Source organism: Apteryx mantelli, chromosome 19 (genome assembly GCF_036417845.1).
Source record: "Apteryx mantelli isolate bAptMan1 chromosome 19, bAptMan1.hap1, whole genome shotgun sequence".
NCBI classification, from domain to species: Eukaryota; Metazoa; Chordata; class Aves; order Apterygiformes; family Apterygidae; genus Apteryx; species Apteryx mantelli.
The window spans coordinates 3,702,227-3,728,681 of record NC_089996.1 but is presented as its reverse complement, the minus strand read 5'-3'; the positions used below and the strand labels follow the sequence as shown (position 1 = coordinate 3,728,681).

The following is a 26,455-nucleotide window of genomic DNA, read 5'->3' as shown; positions in this document are numbered from 1 at the left end:
GGGGTAAGTGGTTGCATCATCATAGTTTTAGTAAGTAAATGATCAATAACGATTATTAGCAACAAACTCTTTCACCTTCATAAGGGCCATTTTGTCATTTTAAAGGCATGGACAAGGACACGGGTAGCCCTGAAAAACCTGCCCCCAGCGAGGGAAGCGATACCTGGCGAGACACAAGGCACAAACGCAATGGGAGAGCGAGCGGGAAACTGCAGCCGCGACGCATTTAAGGACTCGCGGCCGCAGGGCAGGGCCTCGCCACCGCCGGCCGAGCGCCCCGCACCCCGTCAGCAGCGGGCAGCGCTGACGAGCCACGGCAGCCTGTTACGCGCCCCGCAGAAACCCAACGGCGAAGGCAAAGCGGTCCCGGTCCCGGGGGCCGCTCGGCCCCGCCGCCGCCGCCCCTCAACGCTCCCCCACAGCGCGGCCGCCCCAGCCTCGTTGCCCACCCCAGCCCTAGACTGTCGTGAGACGCTACAGCAGCACTTCCGGCCGCTCTACACTCGTGTTATCTATCGTTGCTCCTCCGGCCGGGGCGGGCCGTTGGGGTTTCCCCGGGCGGGAGCGCGAGGCGCGGGGGGGGGGAGGGGTCCGGATGCGGCGCCCCAGGGCGGGCGGCGGAGCGCGGCTTGCTGAGGAGAAGCGGGGCCCGGCGGCACTCCGCGGGGGGCGGCGGCGGCCCCTCGCTGTCCTCCCCGTCCTCAGCCGCTCGGGGCGGCCCGGGGCCCTCCCCGGGGGCGGGAGCGGCCGTGGCGGAGGCGGGGAGAGCCCGCGGCCCCCCGGCGGGGCGGGCCCGGCGGCGGCGGCGCGGAGCGGGGCGGGCCGCGGCGGTGGGGCCGGGCCGCGCCGTGCAGGTGGTACGTCTCGGCGGGCGCGCGGAGCCGCCGCCCCCCCCCCCCCCCCCGCGCCGAGGAGCGGGAGCCGCGGCCGGGGCGAAGAATAAAGCTCCGAAAAGCGGCTGGGGCGGCCCCGCTCCCGCCGCGTGTTCGCCTCGCGTCCCTGTCGGGGGGCGTTTGCTCGGAGGAAAGCAGCAGGGCGCCCTTGCGGGAGGGGTTTTTGCCTTGCTTTTTTGCTAGTTGCCCTTACAGGACGGCCCGCTGGGCGTATTTGGTTTTACGGAGTTTGAAAAGACGGTTGCCTTTGCCATTTTCAGCTCAAACTAAAGAGAAATGTCCCAACGTGATTCTGATATTTTGCACTTTTGGTCTCACAGTGAAAAAAGAGTTCTAGTTATACGGTATTCAAGCTAGTATCAAACTAGTTAGTGATGGCATAGTCAAGTTTTTGCTGAAGTTAGTTAATTAGAAAAAAAACTTTTTTCTGGATGTGAAAAATTGCAGCACGTTAATATTGCCATTGGAAGAACTCAAGTGCCCTTTTCTTTCTGAATAAACGTGTTACAGTGATCTGCAGCAACATCTAAGGTCTTATTTTAATTGCTATCTAGACATAAGGGATACTAAAATCCTGAGTAAATTAAATTTATTGATTCAGAATCTCAGATTTCTGCTTATTTTCTAGTCTCAAAGTACTAATGTAGAAAGTCTTAAAGTACTAATGAGACAAAGCTCTGTAATACCATTTTTGTATATGTTGCTGTTGTGGGGTTGGTTTTTTTTTTTGTATTCGGTGTGATTTTTTACTTTTTATTTCTCTAAAACAAAGGTCAAAGACTTGCTTTGCTTAAAGTTTTAGAAAGCTTTCCTTCTACTTTTAAATACCACTTTTGCCTGTTAGAGCATCCTGCCAAAATGAGGAGGTACATTCATTTTAGACTAGTATAGTTTTTTATTTTCCTGTGAAATGCTATTAAGTTTCTTATTTGTTAATTGTACCATGCATCATACTCTGTAACACCTAAAGAATAGGCACTCCTTAGTGTGCACAGAATATATCTGCTCACTGGTGTATGTATTTGCATGTACATGCACAGTGTATATATGCCCATATATGTACTAAATCTTGAATAATTCTATTCCAATGCTCTTCTAGTATCTTGTTTTCTAATTCTAGTGTAGTCACAATAGGAATTGATCCTCTGTTTCTTTAAACTAGGTGCTTATGGTTACATGGTAAGGTAAGGAGTTTGGGCTGTTTCTAGGAACTTCTTAAAATGTCTCATGAGACTTTTGACTTTTTGTACAAGTTACTTAGGCTCTTTGCCCTAAGTTCCCCATCAATAAGCAATCCTAATAGGTGCTGGTTTGAGCTCTCCCTTTACAAACATAACCAGTGTATTACTGTGATAATTTCTTAGGACTTGCATACTGTGAATGGAATGTATTCTTTTGTTTTAGGTACAAAAAGTGTGTTTTGGGGTTGTTGCCTTTTGAGGGGTTAAAATAATGAGAACACTGATGAGAAACTAAACAGAGAAATCCATCATCTGTGTTTTTAAAATAAAAAATAAAAAATTCAGATAAGTTTTTGTGTTTTGCATGTATGTTGCGGAAACAATCAAGAGGGGCTAGGATAGGAAAGCCTGTGTTTAAATTTGTGGATGAGGGAACTGTGTCATATGCCATCTTTTAATGTGTTTAATAGCAGTTTTAGATAAAAACTTTTTTTTTTAATTGACTGAAGCACAAGGCTGCAGGCTGCATATTTAAGTATCTTCAATTTGTTTAGTAAGCTTAAATAAAAATTGATGCAAAAGATATGTTAATAGCAGCCAGAAGTAAAGTGAGGCTTAAGAGATGTTGGAATACTAGAAACAGGTTAGTAGTGTTTTAAATACGTAAGTGGTGGTATAGATGCTTTGTTAGCATTTTTGGTTCAGTAGTCACTTGACTGAATGAAGATCTACCAAACTCCATCTTGTAGAACTCAAAAATAATGAAATTTGATAAAGAAGAAATTAAAGCATATACTTATAATGAAAATAGAGGTAATTTGCCTACTTTTATCCTTAAGATACATTTTCTGTGAAAGTTTGTTTCAGAAGGATTCAGGCACTTCCCTTTTTCTCATGAATATTTTTAAACTCTAAGTAAACAAAAATAGCACCTACTGACATGTTTGTTTGTTTGTTTTCTTGAAGTCTATCATTCTGCCTGTTCACAATAGTGAATGCTGGTTAGACGAATGCTTGGAGTCAGTTTTGGAGCAAGATTTTAAAGAAACTATGGAGCTGTCAGTTTTTAATGATGCCAGTGAGGTATGTTTCAGACCTCATTTAAAATATTATCCAAGTAAATACTGTCTCTGATAAGAACTTTTATTTTGTACTGTGTTTGGCTTAACATACAAATTAAAATAGCAGCATCTATGTCATTATTTTTCCAGGACGGTTCAGCTGAAATAATTGAAAGATGGAAGGTCAAGTTGGAAGATGCTGGTATACCAGTAATCATAGGTAGTAATGATTCATCTCAACCTCGAGGAGGTATGTAGCTTAATAGTGATTTCTTTTTGAGTTACATTGTTACAGCAGGCATTTTTGGTTTTAGTTTGAAAAGTACCTTTGTAGCCACTTGCTTTGCAGTGGAAAAAAAATCACATAGCTTTTTAGAGCTCCATGTTCAAAAACCCATTCCAATCTAGAATTTGGCCCTGTTGTTTTTGGCTCTGTAGTATTTGTTTATACATACAGGGAAGAAGAACTTGGCTTAATACTTGTGCTCTACTCAGCAAAAGAATTTTGTTTAATTGTAATATATACAATGTTGTTAATGCTTACAATCTTGCTGTGAGTTTCTGATATCTGATTTATCTTCAGGAGGTGGGATTTAAAGAAAAAAGAAACCCAAGTTTTCTTACGTAATCATATAAAAAGTAAATGCATATCCCTTGCTATTGTAGAAAAAATGAAATGAGTGACCCCCCAAAGCAAAAATAATATTAAAAGACTTTTTTCTTCCTAAATCTCAGTCTTGATTTCTAATCAGCTGAACAGTTCCTCCCCTTCCCAAATTATGCTCCTGGGAATAAAGCCTATCATCATAAACAATGCAATTGAATTAGAGGTCACAGATTTTTTGTTGTTGTTGTTTTATTAATGACTGTGGGAAAGCAATATTTCAGCCATGTTGTAGAAAGTGAAAATTTTAGGTTTTTTTATTGTTGCTATTGCAAAACTCTACTAGTTTTAAATAGGGTTAAATCTGTGATCCAAGCCAATTATGAAGAAGTGGTTCTGGAATCACAGAATCACAGAATCACAGAATCACTGAGGTTGGAAGGGACCTCTGGAGATCATCTAGTCCAACCCCCCTGCTCCACCAGGGTCACCTAGAGCACATTGCACAGGATTGCATCCAGGCGGCTTTTGAATATCTCCAGAGAAGGAGACTCCACCACCTCTCGGGGCAACCTGTTCCAGTGCTCTGTCACCCTCACAGTGAAAAAGTTTTTCCTCATGTTAAGATGGAAGTGTCTGTGTTTCAGTTTGTGCCCATTGCCTCGCGTCCTGTCGCTCGGCACCACTGAAAAGAGTCTGGCCCCATCCTCTCGACACCCTCCCTTCACATACTTGTACACATAATATGCTGGAGTTTTGTAGTTGGCCAGTAAATAACAGAATCAAGTTGAATAACAAAGTGTGCTGCTGTAAAATGAAGATACAGATGGTGGGATATGAACTGTAAAACTTCTATGTTTTGAGTTTTAAATCTTGCTTGCTTTTTGTAAGGTGTGGAAGGAAAGCCGGTACTTGGTTTCATTAAAGGGGCAGAGGCCTGACATGAAACAGAACAGAACATTTTCAGTATCTCTTTTAAAACCTCTGTTTTGATCTGATCATTAAGAAGTTTTGATCTGTGAGCTAAGACAATAAACTACTGAAGTAGTTCACTAAACATACTGTTTTAGTGCCTAATGTGAATACGGATAGGTCTGCAGTGTGATTTTCCCATTGATTTGCATGCTAATGCAAATTACATTTACCCATTGAAGGAGATAATGAGCAAATCTCATTGGCAGTTTTTCTTTTGATCATTTTGCTTGTTTTGTTTTGGGGGTTTTTAGTTTGCTAAAATGTAAAATACAAGTAAAAGTATGTTGCTCTTTGAAGAAGCTGATGTCAAAGAGCATTAAACACAGTCAAAAGGTCATCTCTACGTTCTGAAGAACGACCACAGGACAAAGCAAGCAGAACAGTGTGCTGATATTTTTTTTTGCGAGCTGTATAAATAATGTTCCTGTCATTCTGGGTTTTGTAAGAATGAATAGACAGGTAGGAATTGGTATAAAGCTGATTCCAAATTTATGTTCATCAATATACCATTCATTTCTTAACAGAAAAGTCAAAGAATAGTACCAAGACACTGCCAATTATAGTACTTAGGAGAGTTGACTGGTAATCTTTTTGTTAATATCTTCTTATCTGTTTTCCATCTTTTATAAAACACTTTTCTATGTATTAAGTCTTGTTCCTAATATAGAGTTGTATTAATAGTGTGTGTAAATCAATTTTTAGTTTGCAAGAACACACAGGTGCAATGGCTTGACAATAATTTATGGTAGTACTCTGAAGTCAGTTCACCTTTCCACTCTAGGAAAGTGAAACAAAGTTCAAGAATTGTGGACTACGATGAATATCTTGTGCCATTAAAGAGATATGTCAGTTTAATTATCATTTTAACATGTATTTGTCCATTTTAGTATAGCTGAAACCTGAGAAGGTCATTAAAAAACTGGACGGGGGGATGAGTGTTGTTTTAAATAACAGTATAAAATGCGTACTTTAAAAAATAAAAAGCTTATTCACGTGGAAGTCACTCCCAGGTCACCATTAAAATGAGGACATCTTTTCTTCATGGTTGTTACATTTTAGGAGCTGGTTGCTTGAAATCCATAGTATTTGTTTGCTTTCAGTGATTTACTTTTATTATGGTAAGGACTAGTTACAACTGTAAGGAGTCTTTCCTTTAAAAGAAGATGCTTTAATACAGAAACAATGTAGTAGTCAGGCTTCACATCTTCAACTATTTACACAAGATTAGGATTTATTTCTGATTCTTTTCTAACATGTAAAAGAAAGAGGGGGGGACCTAGAAAAAAGAAAGGGTCACTTGCTTAAAAAAAAGAAAACCTTTTTCTTTCCAAGAGTGAGGAATGTTAATATCTCAGTGAGGCTTAAGTTTTTACGGTTGTAACCATGGTAACAGGCTCTTTTCACCAAGTAAGCAGGCCTTACAAAACTCAGAGAGCTGGCACAAACATTTGGTTTTCTTCAGTACAGTAATATTTAAGAAAACTTTTTATTCATACCAAACAGGATTCTGTGCGGGAACAGTTCTTTAATATCTAATTTCTACAGGGAGTTGTATCTCTCTTTAATAATTTTTAAAATATGTGTATTTTCTTCTCCCTCTCCAAAAAACTGCTGGTAAAAGAAAAGCTTCAGGAAGTTTTCTGTCTTAATCTTAAAAAAGAAGTATTTTCCAACTTTTTGTCATAACAAATATTTAATACTTCACACTTTTCTTTAAAATGTTTTATTTGAAAATAAGATTCAAAATATTTCAGAAAGTTCTTGCAGTAATTTAATCATCTTGTAGTTGCCTTTGATTCTCTTTCACTTTTTTTTCTTTATTATTGATTTCCTTGGACTTCATTATTTTATATTAAAGATTGTTGCAATATTGGTTTATAATAATGACAGCAATGAAATGTAAATACAAGCTGGGTTACAGCTAATACTGGTAGATCTGGAAATTGATTTGATTGATGTTGGGCAAAGTTACTTCTATCCTATTCTTCCTCTTCCTCTTGCTTTAGTAGGGAGCTCTTAGGTATTAGGGTTTTGCTTGTTTGGCATGTCCAGACCTGCTAACTAGCATTAGTTGGTTCCCTCTAAAATTGCTCATGCCAGGATTCAGTTCTACTTTTGTGCTAGCCACTGACTTTGCCAGCTGCTTTTTGCTGCCAGTAGGAAGGAGAATGGGACTAACTTTATAAGTTAGTAACATTAAGATTAGATATTCATACACTTATAAACATAATATGTAAATATATTGTAAGATAGTATAACAAAGTCCAAGAAATGCATGATGGAGAAAAGAAGTTAAGGTGACTCAGACACCTGCAAGGTGAGGATTGAAATATTCGAAATATATAAGGAAGAGCCTGTATTATTACTGTTCTGTTGGTAGTTGACATAATGTTCCTTTCAGCCAGTAAGAAATGCAGTTATAAGCCTTTTATTTTACTTGGAACAGTGAGCAAAATGACCAAGGAGCATGAGCATTAAACTAAGTGAACCTTTGAGCCCAGTTAAATTTGTTTCATGAGCAAACTTATACCTGTATCACATAAAAAGAGTAGAGAATTCCAGAAGACTGCTTTTTCAAATGCAAAATCAGGAACTTTAGGGATAATACTATTTAAAATTATCCTACTTCATTGTGAGGGTTTTTGCTTCTGCCTTTCCAGTTTTCCCATTAAAGAATAAAAAAAAAAACAGTACTGCATATCTTCACATCATGTGATTTGCATATCAGAGCAATCTTTTGCTAGATTCCCTGATTTGGGTCTATAAATACTTTAGACAAGGCTTAAATGACACAAATGCCGCCAAGTGGAATTCATATAAGGTTTTTCAGATTAACACTGGATAATGTAGCCTTTCCTTATAATGCTGCCTGTGAGAAGAGTGCAAAGCCCGGACTCTTCCAGGGTAGACCATGTCTACATATAAAAATGATCCCAGATTAGCTGGTTTAGACTTGTACCTAGCAGATGTGTATCAGTGGTAAGCTAAGCTCATCTCATTGCTGATTGCTGCAGTCCCATCTGTACCCTTGCCTATGTATTCCTGCTCCCTCTCTTTTCTGGCTATGCTGCTTGTTTGACCTTTCAGTACTGTCATCTAGTGGGAAATTAAGCTGACAAAGTTTTCATCTGGTTCAACTTCCTGAAATGGCTTGTTGAAAGATCCAGCAAGTCTCGGGGGACAGAAACTAAAGGACCATAGATACCAACATTGGCATCTGACTGAATTTATATTTCAGTGCCATCTTCCATAGATGGTATAAGCTGGTATGGTAGAAATATGTCAGGTTTGTGCTCCTCGTACGTATGTTATTCTCCTTTGGCTCCCCTCTGCGTTACATGAGCTATTACATAATGCTGATTATTCTCTAACTTCCTGATGAGACAGTGTTTCAAAATTATTTTAAATGACGCATGAGGTTTTTGTATTTGCATACTTTGTATTTAGCAAGTAAAATGGAACAAAACCTTTTTTATGTCCTTCTGAGAACATAGCCCCCAAAACAAGTTGTTTAATGTTCTCTTGTCCTTCTGTTGTTTCTTTATGGTTTGTTACAGTAATGTCTAAGGCTCCAGTTAGGCTTTAAGCTCCTACTATGCCAAGTCCTGTACAAATATAAGCAATAGTAAAAGTTGCTTCCTTGCTCTGATAATTTACATTATGGATCACTGCTCATGAAACAGATAGGAAGGACTGAGGAAGGAAGCACTATATATGTATGTGTGTATATACTTAGATATTTATGCATGTGTATATTTCAATCTAAAAAAAATAATGTGTTTAGTATAAACTATTTATGCATATGAAGTGCATTTATTGTAGTTTACTTGTTATCTATATGTGATCAGTTGGTAAAATTTAGTAGGAATAGCTCTTGTAACATGTTTGCCCTTTTGTGAGGATCTTTACTGAACTCACTAACATTTTTCATGTAGGTTATCATAAAATAGTGGTGGTATGCCTATCTTGTCAGACTTAAAACTGAAGGATGTGGGGAAGTTGAAGGAATTCTTTCTGCTGAGCCTTTTTTAGCTTTTTGTGCTATTCTGTGGTCTTGCAGTAGTCTAATGAGAGAACAAAACTTCTACTGTCGCGTAGTCTGAGACACAAATATGTATATACAGGCAAGGGCATTCAGCATCTGAGGTACTGGATCTGGGACCTAACTAGTTGGACTTTTCAAGATATGCATTAGATAGCACGTCACTTTTTGGTGGAGGGATAGCAAAAGTAGTCCAGTTCTACTGAATGGTAGAATTTCAACACATGCAGCTGATGCCCACTCAGAGAACAAGATTGAAATGGGCATGCAATTTAAATATTTAGAAGTTTCCTGTTTTCAGATATGGAAAATAATGTATTTTATCTAATACTGATTTTTGTATTTCCTTTCATCTGTTCTTGACTGCAGTAAATTTAAAAAAAAAAATGCAAAGGTGAAAAACGCCACATTATTTTATCTTTATTTTCTTAACAGTTGGATTTGCTAAGAATCAAGCAGTAATACAGAGCTCAGGAACCTATCTCTGTTTTCTGGATTCTGTAAGTTAATGTGTTTTGTTTAAATCAGTTTTGTCAATAAAATTCTTCTGTTGTTTTTAATGCAGTGGTTGGTTTGCCTTAAAGTCAAGCAGTTTAAACATGTTTGGGTGTTAAGTACATGCTGGACACTATTTATAGCCCTATAGTTATCGTCCAACCTGTAGGATCAAAGAATAAAGCATTAGGTTTTCTGTTGGATTTCATAAGCTGTTGTGAGCAGGGTTGGACAAGGTTGGTATTCAGATGTTTTTAGGATTTTTGCATTCACACATGCTTCAGAAAATTGTACTGATGAAGTTGCCTGAGAAACTAAGAGATAATCTACTGGCTCTTTGATGCTAAATAGGAGAGGTCTCACCTCCCATCTTGCATTTGTTCTGTCCTTTGGTGGATACCTTGTATGAACCCATTTGGCTCGCTTACCCAACAGATAGCTGTATGACTTTCTGCAGCTTAATATGCAGGGAAGGATTTCACAGATGTGCCTTGCTGATCTACAGAATGGTGGCTAGGAGCAGGCAAGCAGAGCCAGACCTTTAAGGCTTACCGATCTCATGTAATTTCAGCTGAAGATTCATTCTTTCCTCTGAGTTGGAACTGAACTATAGTTTAGTAGGACTCTGGCTGCTGGAAATGCAGGTTTTCAGGTAAGGAGTCCAACTTACCATTATCCCTGTTTGTGCTCATTAGAAAGTATCATGACGTTTTTTGTGAGCCCAGGAATGTAAATGCTACAGCATAATAATCCCACAGGTTTAAAGTTGGATAATTTTTCCATCCCTAAACTCCATTTGGTGTATCAAGTGAATAGAAGGGGTTTTCTGTTTGTATGTTAAATTTTTGTGAATTAATCAATGTACTGTTGCAAAACATGGTTAAGTATTGGTATATTTCTTTTCACCAAAGGCAGTGTGGCAGAAGTTTCTTTTTTGCCTTTCTATTTAAGAAATTAAATTTTGCAAGTGATTTTTCTGGCCTTTGTTTTTGCTAATATGAGGTATTACTATATTTAGTGACACAGTTTGCCTTTTTAAATGAGTTTATATAAATTAGTTCTACTTCCCATTAACAATTTTTTACTGCATGTATGTGACATAAATCTTTATATGTAAGTTTATGGAGGCTGAAGCTTTGAAATGCCATATTTGATACATCCATACATATATATAAGTATGTATATGGATATTCCAAAAACAAAATTTCGAACATCCATTGAACACATGGAACTCGCAATCACATATACAAATTAATGGGTGTTTGGCCAGGTTGCTTTCTTGCACATCAAAAAAATACTTATTTCATTTTCAGCTATAATGCACTGAGTCCCAGTGTCTGTTTCATAAACAGATTTTTTTGAGGAAGTATGAGCACAAAATTCACTGTTTTGATTTTGATCACCACATTAAACAGATTTATTTTAAAACTATGGGTATTGTAAATTATGCCGTAAGGTAACTGAAATTGATGGCAGTTTTGTTGATATGAATGAACTCAGGATCCGATTCTTCTTGCATTACTATAGGTAGCTAGATACACACCCAAGTGTCAGTTTAATTCATATGAACGATTCCATGAATTTGAGTCTCTCTTTTGAGTTAGTGATGCTGTTTACCTATGCAAAATGAGAAAAATTAGATCTAGTCTAACTTAGGATTTGCAAGGTCCAGATATTCTAGGCTTGGACAGATATCACATTGGATGAAGTATTCTAGGCAGTATGTAGGATGAATTACATGCATATATTTGTTGACTGAAGTTAGCTGGAGTTCATATATGCATGAGTGAAAAGTGAACATACTGCTCTCTTGTCCCATGGAGCTTCATCTCTCTCAAAGCTGTGTAGAATAATTTACTGAGGTAAATTTTGTATTAGTCTGTCTTTTCACTCCAGACAGATCTAGTTGTTTGTAAATCATTAGCAATAAACTAGAAAATTAAATGAAATTAATTACTCTTTTTTTTTTTATAGGGATCTTTTCAAAATTCTTAATTTGTTATTTAACGTATGATGCTTATACAGTACGCATCTTCATGATGCCATGTTTTTTCTTTTTGCTCACTGAGTAAGAAAATGTCAGGGCAACAATTTACCACTCTGAGGGTGTCTGGGTGAGGATTTTGGACTTCTTCCAGATTATCATTAACATAAGTTTATATTTCTTGATATAATTAAGACCTAGTCAAAGTGATTTGGATGAGAATTTTATGACTTACAGTATGGATGAGTTTGGAAGAAACTAGCAAGAATTCCCCTTCTGCACATTCCTATTCCTACCACTGAGCTAGATGCTTCAAAACAGAAGTCATTCTGAACTATCAGAGCCTAATCTTGATATAAAAGAAATGTTATATGATTAGTATTACTAAATACATTTTCTACCATCTCTCCTTGTAGCTACCATTGTTAGCTGAAAACAGATTGGAGGAAATAAATAAATGTGGAAGCTTCTACAGATCTGAAGATTGCTCAATATTTTAGCAGTGGTTAGTAACCACTGTATGATAGCAGCTTAAATACAGATGTTGCCAGCTGTGTAACAACTCTGCTTCTACATGCCACCTACCTTCTTAGTTTCAGTCACCAATCCAGTATCAAGCTCTCTAGGAAGGAATGTTGATATCAGCCCTGTGGAATGTGCTGCAGAATTGCCAAGGAATTGACCTTCAGAAGTGCAGCCTTCATTACAGGTTTGCTATAGGTGGATGCGGAGAGAAATGGGGCTGGCTCAGTAGCTTGTATACATTTTGTATAGGTGGAGAAATATACTGTTGCTCCATTTACATTCATTTCACTTACGCATCTCTGGAAATATTGGCTCCAGAGAGAACTGTTTTGCTTGACATTCCAGCTGGAGTCAAGCTGCTTGCATTATGTCTCTCAACACAGATAGATTTGTGAGGACAACAAATTGGGAATAAATGTGGAAAAAAAGATTACAGAGCTCAGAACTGTCAGAATTTGATCAGCCCATTCTTGTGTATGAAGTGGCAGCTGTTTGACTAATAGCTGTTTTGGGTCTTTTTTGCTGTAGCTGTTGTTAACAGACTCCTCCCCTAAGCTACTGAGGCATTTTTCCCACCAGCAAAACAAGCAGAAAATTCAAAGATCCTTAACGAATTGTTCATATTTAACGTTTGTACTCTCAGAAAATCTTTGTCATAATGACAACAGAATTCACTAATCTATGCAAATATGCTTCACTCTTACCTTTACTTCAAATTGTCTGCAGATATGACTTTATTTACCAGTTACATTTCATTATAATCTTAGTTTGTCAGTTTCCTGGGATAGTTACTGTCTTTGTTACAATCAGTTGCCCAGTTTTAGCACAACAGAACTCTGATACTGAAAATTCCCTTTTCTGCTTTGAACTGCTGTTTTCATTGACATTCACTCAGATTTACCTATATTTGTATCAAAACTGTATGTCTCTGAAAAGGAGCCTACTTTCATTTCATTCTAATGATCTGTGGAGTTTCCTATTATTTAAGATTTAATGAACATATCTGTTGGAGGGTTCCTGACTGTTAAGTAAGAGAAATAAAAATGTGTCCTGTTGTGAGCTGCAGTTAAGTATCTCTAGCCCAATCACATGTGCTTGCATAGAGTACTTGACAGACTTGTTTTAGTCCTTTGAAAGGCTCAGTTGGCAATGTATTATACTATTTTTAAGATTCTTAGTCAGTTCAAAGATGTGACACTGAACTCTGTTGTCACTGTGTCACTGCTTGCTAGTAGTTGAAAATGGCATAGGGCAACAGTTAAGTTTTATTCACCAAATGTGAGGGCAGATCACAGGAATCAGCATTTCCATGTTCAAATTGGCAGCTGCTGGCCTGTACTTTTCTGTTTGAGATATGCTTGTGTGATTTAAGTTGGAGAATGTAAATTCTCAGTTACTGTGAAACTGCATAAAATTTTTCCTTGAGTTTCAAGATCAAAAACACTTCAGTGAGGGGATGGTTTGTAAAGGTCTTTGGAAGAGGCTGTTAGACCTTAGCTAGCCAACTTGATAGATAGTTTGGGATCTCCAGCCTTCAAGGTTGTTTTCAATTACGAACGTAGCTGCTTGTTTTTACAGTTTCTATCATTTGCTGTTTTTGGAAAGATGAATTTCTTGTTAGTTGCCATTGTAAGTGACTCAGTTTCTTTTAACAAATTAGTGTTATGGGTATTAATAAACTTTTGTAATATTTTTCCTTTCTTCAAATTAACATCTTCATAGCTTTGGAAAATAAGTAATGATCAGACTCCATAAGCACACCATAAGCATGCAGCTACACACATCTTCATTGATTTAATGATAAAGTGGGTGTTTGGAATTGACAGTGAGGATTTTACTCTGATCTGTTTACTGACTTTGCTGTTTAACACCGTGCAAATTGCTTGCTTCCATAGTCTACACACACACACTCATTTAACTTTTTTTCTATGATCCAACTGTGAGAAAGATCCAAAATGATCTCCAGTGACTTCAGAACTGTTAGGTATGAAATGGTATATACCTACATTTGATAAACAAATGCACCAAGGTGGGAATTGGCTTGACAGTAAAAAAAAATTTCTTGCCAGTTGAAAGCAATGCTGATATAAAAGATGGCTCAGGAAGATTGTCATTAATTTTATATGATGAAATGTACTAGTTGTTTGGGACATGAGATCACCACACAGTTTCACGTATGGGCCTTCATCTTGTCATGCTCAAGAAAAGATAAAGGTGCTCAATGAAGTGGGCTTCTTAAAGTATTTTCTTTATTGTCTCCTTTCTCAATTTAATTTAGAATTAATTCAGAAGTAGAAACAAAAAAGTGGTATTTTTTTCCTATAATCCTGCAAGATTATTAGGGTATGTTCTGTTCAGGTGACTTGTCAGTGGCCATTAACATGCATGGTTTTAGTGTATTTGGTAGTGTGGGCCTTCTTAAAAAGCTGCCTGCTGGAAAACTGCCTATGATATGTGTATTTGCTTTGGTAGTGCTGTTGCCAGGCCAGTTATGGGATTTTTGGAGGTTCTAGGCCTTTTACTTCCCTGGTTCAAGGAGTTGCACTAAACAATAGCAAAGATTTTAACTATGATCAGAGCAGGTGCAGGATAAATGAATGTGTATTTGATAGATTGAAAGACTTTGGAGATGCCATATTGTGTCTCAGTGAGTCAAACATTCCTCCTGCTGTTGCGGCAGGTTGTATTTTATGTCTAATAGTTGCAATGGAAAGAACGTGCTGTTATTGTCAGGATGGAGTGTGTCGGCTGTTTTTATGAGCCGCCAAACACAAAGGAATTTACCAAAACATATGATGCTGTGTCTATAGCTTGAGCTTCAGAAATCACTTTAACACTGAGCCATAATTAGCGTGCTGCTTTATGTTAACTCATCTTTGGTGTTAAAAAGGAAATGTGTATTGCACACTGAGTTGTATGTCTTGTTTTACTTTCTGAAGTAGAAAAAAAATTAAACTTTTAAGGAAAAATCTTCAAATTATCACTCTGGAGTTCACTGAGGTCCGGACAGGTTGGTTGAAGAGGCCAGTGAATGCTTGTTGTTTGAATTTACCCAGACTGATTTAAGAAACCCATACTGAAACAGCAAGAGGTTTGAATAACATCCTTAGGCGCAGACTATTGATTTAGTTTTCCTTTTCTTCAACTAAACATATGAGTTAAGTAAAACAGAACAATTAGCTCAGTATAAATTGTGCGTGTGTTTATAAAGAACATTGGTTGGAAGGAAACAGCCCAGCTGATAGCCGTATAACTAGCTTTTCTGACTTGGCAGCATCTGTAAGTGCTGGGGAACTTGACAGGAGCAAGCCGGCTTTCTGCAGAAGGGCTATATTTGATATGAAGACAAGCAGGCAGAATGCCTGTCTGACTGAAAGGTGATGGAGATCACGGGCCCCCCACTGGCAGAAACACATCTGGGCTTGTTTAGAATTCCCCACTGGCTTTTCACGTGAAATAAAGTCCTTTTTATTCTCCCATCTTTCAGCAAATTGTTTCCCTACTCAGAATGGATACTGGAGAACAGGAAGCATGTTTGTAATCAACAAAATTCCTGTAAATTCTGGGTTATTTTGAGTGCCTAAAGTAGGATTCCATTTATGTTGCTTTATTTTTTGCTCTTTAACTGTTTTTTGGCATTGTTTGCATTGTATATTTGTACATATTTAACTACAGTAAACCCAGCTATTACCTGAGATTTTTCTTAATTTCTCTGCTAAATTTGGTTAATGAGATCACATGAAAATAGATTTACTTACAGATTATTTTTAATTTAGCTATCCTTTTGAAAATACCTACTAAGTGAAGGCATACATTTATCTCATATTTATTTTAAATCTCTTTTGTCAGTCTTTTAGTGCTGGCTGGATAATCTCTCTTCATCCTGTCTGCCTTGTATCTGCCAAGGGACAACCTTTAGAGGCTTCCACATTAACAGGGAAAATAGAATTTCAGTGGAACCTTGCATTAAAACTTGGTGGTTAATAGATTTTCTCGGGTACTACTTTACTTTTTCTGCAACAATTTTTTTAATGTTAATTAAAAAAATAATAGAATGAATTTTAATACTCAGGAATGCTTCCCCCCCCCCCCCCCCCCCGTTTTATTTAGTGCTAGCCTCCTTTTTGGTATAGCAGCTAGATTCAAATATGTGCTTTTTTTTCCTGGAAAATATTTGTCTAATTGTTGAGATTGCATTCTTAGTTTTAAACAACAAAAAAACCTCTACTGATTGTAAAAATCAAAGTTTAGCATCACAGTTTTTGAATTCTTTATCATAAATACAACATTTTGATAGAAAATTTGTGATTACATAAAGTACATTTGAAACAAAGTAATTGGATAAAATATGTGAACATCTCTAGTTGTCTAATACCACAGTTGCTGAAACTCCATTAAGTCTTTTACCTGTGCAGAGTGTGTTCGGGTTTCTTACTCCTATTATTGACCTTTGAAATTGAGAAATCTTTAAAGTGCTCTTATTCTGTGGTACAATCTTTATTCTTTTACTCATTAGTTTTTAAACACTCACTGATGCACAATGCAATAATATTACTTAAGAATATTTCTATATTAATATATTTTCTTTTCACTTTGCAGTTACCTGCACAATCATCATTAGTAAAGATCTTCAGAATGTTGAAATTGAGCCCTGCGGTTAGCTTTCTTTTATAGTTGCCCAGACTGAGTCTAAAAAGCTAAATAGATGGAGTCACTCAAATGGGACTTCTGTTTTGTTCTATTCTTCCTCATTTTTTTTCCTCTCATGTGCCCAGAAAGTATCACAGAACTGAACAGCAGTGCATCACATATGAAAAAATACTGAAAAAGAAAGAAAGAAAAAGACAAAATGCCTTTTTTTAAGGTTGTTCAGGAAAAGAGTTCATGTTTTTACCTTTTAAGGAAAGTGTCAGCTTTTCCAGCATCAGAGACAAAAATGTATTGGAAAAAAAGTGTGTTTTGAAATTCTTGCATTGATAGTGCCCCCTTTTAAGTTAGATAATACAGAATATTGATAATCTTGATGATAGCCTAAGATCTTTCTTCAGCAGATAAAATTGAGTCTAACTGAACAATAGCTTCTATTTTATTTTTCACACAGCTTTTTGATTTACCAGTCTTACCTATATTTAATATTCTGTTCTTCTTGCAAGGTGTTTTTTTTGTTTGGAAGGAGGTGGGGGTTTTTTTGTTTGTTTGTTTTTAAGTCAGAGCGATAGGATAAGTGTTTTCCTGGAACATTTGCTTGATACAGTACCTGCATAATGGCCTAATTGATAAGTTGGATTAGATGATAAACAATATTGTCATACTTTTGAAATAACTTTGATGTATAGAGCTTTATTCTGCCTATATTGTAAAGGTTGAAAAATCAGAAGGTTTTTTCACATTGGCTTTGAAAATCAGTAACATTTCTTGTATTTATTACAAAATATACCCTAAATACAGAAGAGTGCTTTTGACGATATGTCCTTTACATCTTTTGTAAATTTGCATGTGGTAAGGACCGGCTTTATTATTTCATTGTTTTATCTTTAACCTTGAATGGTATTAAGTATTTGGATCTACTTTCAAAACCTTTTTCTTTCTCATTTTGTTTTTGATAAAAGTATAGTGTCACCCTCAAGGTCATTCAACTCTCTAAGCACCAAATGTTTAAGCACTAATATATTTCTGTTGCCATTGATTTAACTGAAAGTTTTAATGTGAAGGTTGTTGGAAATTCAATATTTATTATTTGGCTTTAGGAGGGATTGCGTTAGAATGATATTAATGTGAGGAGCTGTTAAAAGAATGGATATGGAGCAGGAGTTCTGGGCTCCTTTGAATTATGCTTGACTGATAAGCTGGAACCATTTGTAAATACTCTGAGAGGAAATATGTTGTATTAGCTTTACCAACATGTAAGAAAGACTGAATTGCTGCCATAAAAGAAGAGCCATATGGGACTGAAATGGAAGAGTACAGAAGAAAACATTGGGAGGCTACAATTAGGGAGAAAATTTGAGCTGAAGTTGGGTATTTGACTGTATTGACTGTACACTGAATGTTTTGTTATTATACAGTCTGTGCTTCGATTTTTTTATCATTTCTTTTCACAAATACTAGTTTTTGTGATCATAAAACATGTTGTATCGATAGAGCTCGAGACCGAAGGCCTTATCTTATCAATGAAACAAGGCACAGCCAGGCAGCAAAGAACACCTCTCCGTATTCCCAGCATACGCAAATGTCATTCTCAAAAGCAGAAGTTAGTTCCTTGTCCGCACATACTGCCAATACTATTATTAGAGTTCATGGTTAAAGAGTTGGTGGTTGTCTTTAGAAACATAAAATATGTGGATTTCCGTAAGAAATATGTTGAGATCACAGCACAGTTGTCAGGTAGTGATTTTGGACACTTACAATTTGAACAGGTTTGAGTACACTAAAAGTGTAAAGTCTCAAGTGTCATTATCAGTTTCTTCAGGGACTGTCTATCTTTACCATTTTTCGAGCACTGCAGGATTAAGCTCTGTGACCTCTTCAGTTTTTATACTTGATCCAAATTGGATTGTTGCAGAGTTCCAGAATATCCTTCGTTTGATTTTTATTGTAGGCAGTCTGTATTTCTCTCACTGATGTGCAGGATGCATTGGACTTGTAATTCCTATCGATAAATACATGTTTCCTGTAGTACTAGCTCATAAATCATTGAGAAACTAGGCCTTTATGTCTCCAATAATAAAACAGAAGTCTTGTGCTTTATGTCTTATTACCAGTGATTCTTAGCTGACTTGTGATTGACTTGCATTGTGAATAAATAGTAGAACTAGATTTTGTGGTGGACTTTGAAGTCATGTCTTCAAGTATTACCTGAAAAAAACAGGCAACTTTGAAGTATGGATTTTTAATGAAGTCTTTGATCTTGAATAAAGTTCAAGAACTTAAAAGACCTTTAAGCAGCTATATTGCCTGCTAAAGATGATGATGATTAAAGTAATGTACAATAATAATACAACCTTTCATCTCTCATTGTCTCTGCTATGGGATGACAAAAAACAGCAAGGTCATTTAATCAGCTTTAGCTTTACTCTACATCTGTGGACTCTTATCAAGCATGATTGATAATTTGCTGTACTCTAGCAGGTACTCTAGGCTGCTATACCTTTGTCTCCTTATTCTGTAATTTTATTTATCCATCTATATACACAAATGCTTGCAGTGCTTTTGGTAAGTAAGATTGTGGGCTTTGAATGGGACTATATCAGAAAGTGAGTATCCCAGACTGCTCATGAAAAGAAGGCTTTTGAATGAAGAACTTCTTGAGATGAGAATTTTATGATTTCTATCTGTTTTATTGGTATGTATGCCTTCTATATAGTTTTACTTGCATGCATATATACACTCACTTTTTGTTTTTTAAAGAAGGCACCAAAAGCTTCCTTAAAGAAGTTTTAGGGGAATAGTTTTCAGTTTATTTTAATCTTCATCTTTTGAGATTGGAGCAGAATAGCAGATTAAAATGCAAGTGTATTTTAAAAACGCTAAGTTTCATTTTTAACTGCACTCACTCACAGGCTTTGTTGAAGTTAGTTTTTTTTTAAATGTACTACTTCCATCCATTTGGAAGAAACCAAGCAACGACCACAGTGGCTTTAATATTTGTTCCATTTGTGTTTTTGACTGCAAGCCAGTAAAATGATGTTAATTTAACAGCATATTCTAATGTGTGTCCGAGTACTGTACTGTGACCCTTTTTATGTTCAGTAACAGTGTGCTATTTATTCCAGGATGATGTGATGATGCCACAGCGGGTTAGACTGCAGCACGAAGCTGCCATTCAGCACCCAAACAGTGTGAGTACTTTTCTTGTGTGTATTTGTGTATTTTTCTTTTACAGAGTGCCGGATATATCTTTAAAAGGATATGAAAATTTCACAGTAGGGCTGGTGGTGGCAAAGCAAACCCAGTATATTCTTTTCCTTCATTTTTAAACCTTATACTGAATAGTAGCTTTGACTGAACTTCTTTTCTTCTGCTTATTTTGTGTTTAGTAAACCAGATCTCATTTTGACAGTGATACTCTTTTTTTCAAATAAATATGCAGGTTTCTCTAGCATATGTAACTTAAAGTAGAATGCCTTTTTTATGTAGCCTAATTAGGTAATCTGAAAAGCTACTTAAGGTTTGGTTGCAGCTATGGTTTTACTGTGGTTAATATTTAAGAAACTGTAAACAATAAGGAATGCTTGGGTTTTCATTCATACACTGGCCTACAGTTAAGCTGATGTTTCTCCTTATGACTGACTGCAAAAGAAAATGTTATCAGGTAGAATGGCATTCTTTATTCTTGTGAAATAAATTATCAAAAATGTTTTGTGAGCTAATTGTTTTATGAACTGTATGATTTTGATTGTTAAATGAATTTCTACAATTAGGGCCACTATCCTTTGAAGAGAGTTTTGTTTGTGTATCTGTTCTTCTAACCTGAAGATAAACAAGAATATTTTGTTACAAAAAATATTTTATTTGTCCATGGTATTGACATAAATATTCCTTTATAAACTTGAAAACTAAGTTCATGTACCTATCAACAATATTCTACAAAAACAGTCTTAAGGAAATAAATTTCACAAGAGAAAATGTCAGAGAGATGGAAGCAGTTTGCAAGAGGTTTCTGGAAACGAAGGGTCAATTGACTTTATTAAAAAGGTGTTTCCTGCAAGAGATCTGGGAACAAAACAGACAGTTTTAAGATCATCACTCTCTGGGAGTTAAACACCTTTGGAACTCTTTCTCCTAAACGCACGTACTCCAAAATAGAGATTATTGCAGTTGTTTCAGCTAAGGAGTGTCTCCCAAACAACCTGCTGTTTAGTGGTGGGATGTGTATCTGCTCATCACTACACCTGTATTAGCTCTCTCATGAAATATGATATTCCTTACAGTATAATTTATGAGATTATGGTTTTAGTAGTAGCTGAGTGGCAATTAACCAAGTTCGTGCTATGAACATAATGAAGTGATACGTGGAAAGTTGTTTTTGATCTGAAATGAATCGGTTAATGTAATTCCATAGTAAAATGTCAAAAAACCGGAGAGGCAAGTTTATCCAGTAAACTTGTTTGATGGAAACTAGTGTTAAGAGCTATCATATTTCTTGCTTGTTTGACTTCTATATCTGTATATTAAGATTTTTTTTTTAATTAGACTAATTGCAGCTGAACAGTTTGTAGTCTATTTAGGAAACACTTCAACTCTGTTTTGTTTATATTCTGTTCTACTATGTGCCTAACAACATTTAATATGAACTATTTAATGACAATCAAATCATAATTAGTTCTTTCATAGACTGAAGGGTGTCTTCATGATGTATTCCAAGCAACACAGACTTGTTCTTCCCATGCTCTAAACTATTTCACAGTTGTGGTCCTGCTTTAGTGTGGTACTACCTCTCTTTTTGCAAAGCTTAACTTGGGCTTGGCGCTTCACTAAATAAAACTAGCTAAAGTCAGTCTGATTTAGCATGAGAAATTAGGGTTTCCACCTTCAGCTGTCTGACATGCACGTGCTGGAAATCTTCAGTTTACGGAAGTGTTACAATTCTCAGAAATGAGTGGAGAGGAAGGTACCATGATTCTCCTTTGTTTTTGTTGTTGTTGGGGGTTTTTTGTTTTGTTTTGTTTTTTTTTTGATGCCCCTTCTCACTTAAAGTGTGGTTCTGTCCAGAGACTGGAGGCCTGAGATTTTAAACCTTAAGAAAAATGATAGAGATCTGTGTATGCTTCTCATATGGCATAGATGTAGTACATGTGGGAAGAGCCTGTCTCATGCCATCACTTTCAACTTTCTACTGAATCAGAGGGTTTCCTTGCAGCTTTTTGGGCAATGACCTTAGTTCTCAATTTTTCTTTAAACTTTTATTGTTTTTTTTTCTGTTAATTCTTTTATTTTGTTGTAATTATTTGTGTGTGAAGTTGTCTATTTATATTTGGAAGAATTTTTTGTTCTTGCCTTAAGATAAAAGGATTTTCCTTCTCTGTGTTCTTGAGAACCCTAAGAAGGCAAGAATTAATGTTTGATTTGCATGGGACATGCTTTCCCATCTTACAGATACAGAAAATGTTTGATGCCTGTGTGTGCTTTCTGGAATAATGTAGTATTTTCCAGAACTTTAATTTGAAGGCTTGAAAACAGAAATGGGAACATCTCCAGCTATTCCTTATGAACAACTGCATCAGCTCTGTCCCAGGTCAGAGAGCCTCAATAGTCCTGACACAACTTCAGTTACTCTGAGAAGAGAAAAGATGGCCTTCTGGCCACAAATATACTGCCCAATATTAGGGTGAACTGATGTTCTTAAGAGAATGATTTCTCTCCAGTCTTCAGAATCATCATGCCCTTCAAACCTGCTGTTTTTGGAAGACAGCTGTAGATGTTTGAGTAAGGTTCAGTTCAGTAATCGAAGTTCTGATACAGACTTTGGGCAGTATGATCAACCAGAGTAGGTAAAGAAAAAGCAGAAGCTGGAGAAATGCCTGTGAAGCAGTCAGCTTTTTTGTTTTGTTCCTGAAATTCTAATTTGCAGACTTGGACTTTCCACTGTTTTGCAACTCCTCCTGACCTGGATTTAAAGTTTAATTTTGACTTACGGTAGTTTCAGTGTACATTTAGAATCTTTGTTCCTAGTCCTAGCTGTGCCAGTTGCTATTGAGAGCAAGATTTGGAGACCAATATTTCACTGAGCTCTACTGTTGGAGGTTTCAGTCTACTATCATTACTACTGTCATTACTACTACATTACGCCTACAAATCTCAGGTTAGAAAAGTCTCCAACTTTTTCCACCAAGAAGAAATCTTATCCCAGATCCTAACTAGTCCCTGAGGTTGTTCCTCTTTGATGTTATTCTTAAATGCAAAGTGTTTTACCCTGATTTGAAGCCCAGTTACTAAACGGTGGCATCAAAGTTATCAGGTACCTTTGTAACAGTACAACTTTTGGTACCAGTTGTCCTTCAAAGAGAGTGTGTCCCTATTTTTGAAAAGGCAGTAGGCTTCCCCCTGCATTCAAGTAGTGGAATTTGAATGGGGTAAATTACTGCTGCAGCCTTTAGCTTTATCAGTCTCTCTTCCTCTATCATGGACTACTTCATTGTGCTTTTAAAGAGCAAGAACAAATTCTTCTCTACTCTCTTAAGCTATTCTTATCTTAAGGAATTTTTAAGAAGATCTTGAAGGATGGGGCTGTCCTGTTGTCTGTAACGTTTATAGTGGAGGATTTGGGATCTGACAAGATAAATTGCTAATACTGAATACAGCCCTAGAACCACTGTCATGCTGTCCCCTGGTGAACATACTGCATTATGCCCAAGTCCTCTTGACAGGAATCCTAAAAAGAGGACACGAGTTTTTGAGACTTCGTGTTTTCATACTACAAATTGTTAAGCTCTGCTGGTGCTGTATAAATGTTTACTTTTAGCAGTTTGAAGCCTTAGGGATGTTCTGTCTATTGATGATATAGCTACCAACCCTCTCACACTAACTGATTAGGAGTATGCACTTACGCTTCATACAGGTGTGCCTTCAAATTGCTTATGCTCTTGTTAGATAATTAATGACTGTCTTATTAGATAACGAATGACTGTGTTACTGAAAGTTCTCACACTATTTTTTGTTTATCCCTAGAAGCAGCATATATCCAATTTTTCTGTTTGTTGAGTATCTGCCAGGGTGCTGATTATTTACCTACTACAAGTCATGAATGTTTTATTAGCAGCTCATGAGTAGCAATACCCAAGATCACATTTCCCTTAATTCTGAAAAATTCAGGCCTTAACATCTTATCTTACTTATACTTGTGTTCTCCTGGACAATGTCCGACTTTGTATACATACTGGTGTTCCATTGGAAAAGGCTTCTGAGTTTTGGGTAGCCCAGAAAATATTCCAATATCTTTTCCTAAGTCACGTGTATATATAAATATTTGTATATGAATAATATAAATATACATGTCTGTATGTGTATGTAGGGATGATCAGCCTTTCACACCTACATGCCACATTTATTCTGTTGTTTTATTTGAACAGAGTGCTACTCTACAGGAACTCCCAGGGCTTTTTGTTTCAAGGACAGATGAGGCTGTTAGCTGTGTTTGTTTCTGGGTTGTTTCATTGTGGAGTACTTGCATCAGGACCTGCTGTGGACATGTTCAGGTGACATCACTGGATGTGGTTTGGATACACCCCTACAGGGCTCACACAGCGCTAGGGAGCTTCTCTGAGAAGTGCTTCATCCCTGAAATGCTTGGGTACCCGGCCACACTTTGCCAAGCCACTGGGCTGTTATGGAGGCTTCCAAGAATGGTGTGGCACTCAGTAGAGTACTTTTCCAGTTTTTCTTTTTCCTAAGGATTTCGGGATCTTTCTTCAAGAAATCAGTATAGATGGGAAGAGGACACACTGCTTGGAGTTCACTACAGTATGAATTTTAATATGGGTAGATACTGAAAGGAGAAAGGAAGGGTGCTTAAATGAAATGAGACAGTCAGTGGGTTGTGAAAGTGAACAGCACACCTGTCTTAAAGCTATACTGAATGATTTTTGTACTTTGGATACAGAAGATGGTCTGGGACTTATTCCATCCGCTTGCACCATTTTGTTTGCTGGGCATGAAGAGTGAGGTGTTACTGTACTCTTCCCCCTACCACTGTTAAAAAGTCTGAGTTTTTAATTTGAGTATATGTGTAACCCCACAATATGACCATGCACATAAATAGCATGTCACTTCCAGTTTTTAGATTTCATTCTTTCTTTCTGCAGAATTGCTTAGAAAATAACTAAGCTCTTTCTCATTGTCTTCCACATCTTCCCCACAGCTGGAATCAAAATTTGGGCAAGGGAAGTAAAAAAGAACCTTATTTCCTTTTGTTTTCACTGGCTGAATAAGAGATGCGAATCTTTACCAATGTCAGAGAGAAAACCTTTCCTTCTGTTGTAAAATTACTAGCCTCTCCCTCAGACATGTGCTAGAATACTGAGGCATGTGGCAGAACATGGTGTATTACCATTTTTGTTTCTTCAATGAGAATTTCTAACTGTTTTACATTTTTAAAGCAAATTTTTGGCTTATGCTATAGCTTGGAGTTAAGCCAGGAGTTGTAATATCTAAGGCCATTTTAACCCAGTATTATTTCATTATCTGAATGTGTTAACAAACCAAATTAAATTGTACTTGAACGTATCTTTGACAGTTCATGTGACATTAAAGTAGCATTGAGTGAACTGGAACAATGCGTGACGCACTACTAGTCCACAGACCTGTTCATCTACTTTTGGGAAAGCTGTAAACAAACACTGTGCAATTAACAAATGAATAGGACAAATGAACGAATAAATGAGATTGCTGAGCTTAATCCTTTCTTTAGGGCACAACTCTAGGCCACAGTGTTGTCTTCCCTTCCCAGTTCCTCCACCAGCACCACCCGCTCTGTGGGGAAGCTCACAAATAACTGAACTTTGGAAATGAAGCTGTATTATTATTGTGGTTGGTTTTTTTTTGGTCTGAGCACACTTTAATACATACACTTCTTGACATTGAAAGTTATATTGTAAAAGGTAAATTCTTCTATTATTACTTTACCCTGTGACATTCTACTTGCCTGGACCTGTTGCACATTTCTATTACATACTAGAAAGATATGGAAAAAGGTTTTTTTCTCCTTCATTTTCCTCACCTATTGCTTATTTAGCACTGTACATCTAGTTAGAGGTGGCTAGCTTGAATTTTTCTCTGCTGCAGAAGCACCCATTTCACTCTCTCTTTTGTGACTAAAATGATCTGCTTCCATGGCTTATGTCAGTTCTTTACCTTCCACCTTACTCATTTGAAACAATATTTGAAACAGCAAGTAAAGGTTTTTAAGTAGCAATAGAAAGAATATAGAATAAATTGAGGTCCTCCCTTGCAGGTATAATTAATATCAAAACTTTTAATGGTATATGAAGTAGATATTAGCATGAAACAGAACTTTTAAGTTCAGCGTATTCATTATTCGTATGGCTGTCATGATAGTAAGATCTGATTACTTTTCAAAATACCAAAAGGATGATGATGTTTCAGCTATTTTTATATCAGCAAGAGATGGGATTTTATATGAGTTAATCCATGAGAACAGTATTGTGGGAAAGGCTTAAAAAATACTGAGCTTTGTTTTGTTCTGAATGCAAAAAGACTAATAGACGTTCTTATCTCATCTGTCAGCAAGTTCCATATTTTAGATCTAGCTCTTGTCATTGGAGGGAGAGATGTACTTTTAGGTAGTCCAGTCCAGTTTCCATATGCTGTCTTATCAGAGCAGTTCTTTAAATTGGAGTCTACACTGATTCTTTTGTGTACAAAGAGCACTGTATGTAAATAGCATGTTCTAAGTGACCTGTTTTGCTCAATAGTTAAGCTGCCATGTTCTGAACAAGTGGCAAAAGCAGTCAGAGAACTGTATTTCTCTCTCCTCTCAGGTGTGCATCCACACATTTAGAAACTGTTACGATAAACTTCGAATGCAGCATCACTCACTAGACCACTGGCTTGTACAGCAGAAACTTCTCAGTGTTGCCTTTTACTGAGCAGCTGTGACATATCAAATTAATGGAGTTTTTTGTTCCTCTTTATTATCACAAGTTTGGAATAAAGGCAGGAGATTGTTTTATCTGCCTTG

General features: G+C 37.0%; 1 protein-coding gene across 3 annotated transcripts in view; it reads left to right on the top strand.

Annotated features, from left to right (window-relative positions):
- The first annotated feature begins 1,487 nt into the window (after window positions 1–1,487).
- B3GNTL1 (UDP-GlcNAc:betaGal beta-1,3-N-acetylglucosaminyltransferase like 1) overlaps window positions 1,488–26,455 on the top strand; it is a 138,711-nt gene continuing 113,743 nt past the window's right edge. For 2 of the 3 annotated variants that reach the window (XM_067308545.1, XM_013960867.2), the window contains exons 1-5: window positions 2,831–2,887; window positions 3,041–3,157; window positions 3,286–3,385; window positions 9,192–9,256; window positions 19,533–19,598. In XM_067308545.1, the coding sequence (XP_067164646.1) occupies window positions 2,876–2,887; window positions 3,041–3,157; window positions 3,286–3,385; window positions 9,192–9,256; window positions 19,533–19,598 (360 nt within the window). In that variant the 5' untranslated portion in view covers window positions 2,831–2,875. Of the gene's footprint in view, window positions 1,760–2,830; window positions 2,888–3,040; window positions 3,158–3,285; window positions 3,386–9,191; window positions 9,257–19,532; window positions 19,599–26,455 lie in introns of those variants that run through there. The other variant, XM_013960868.2, reaches the window with a different exon arrangement.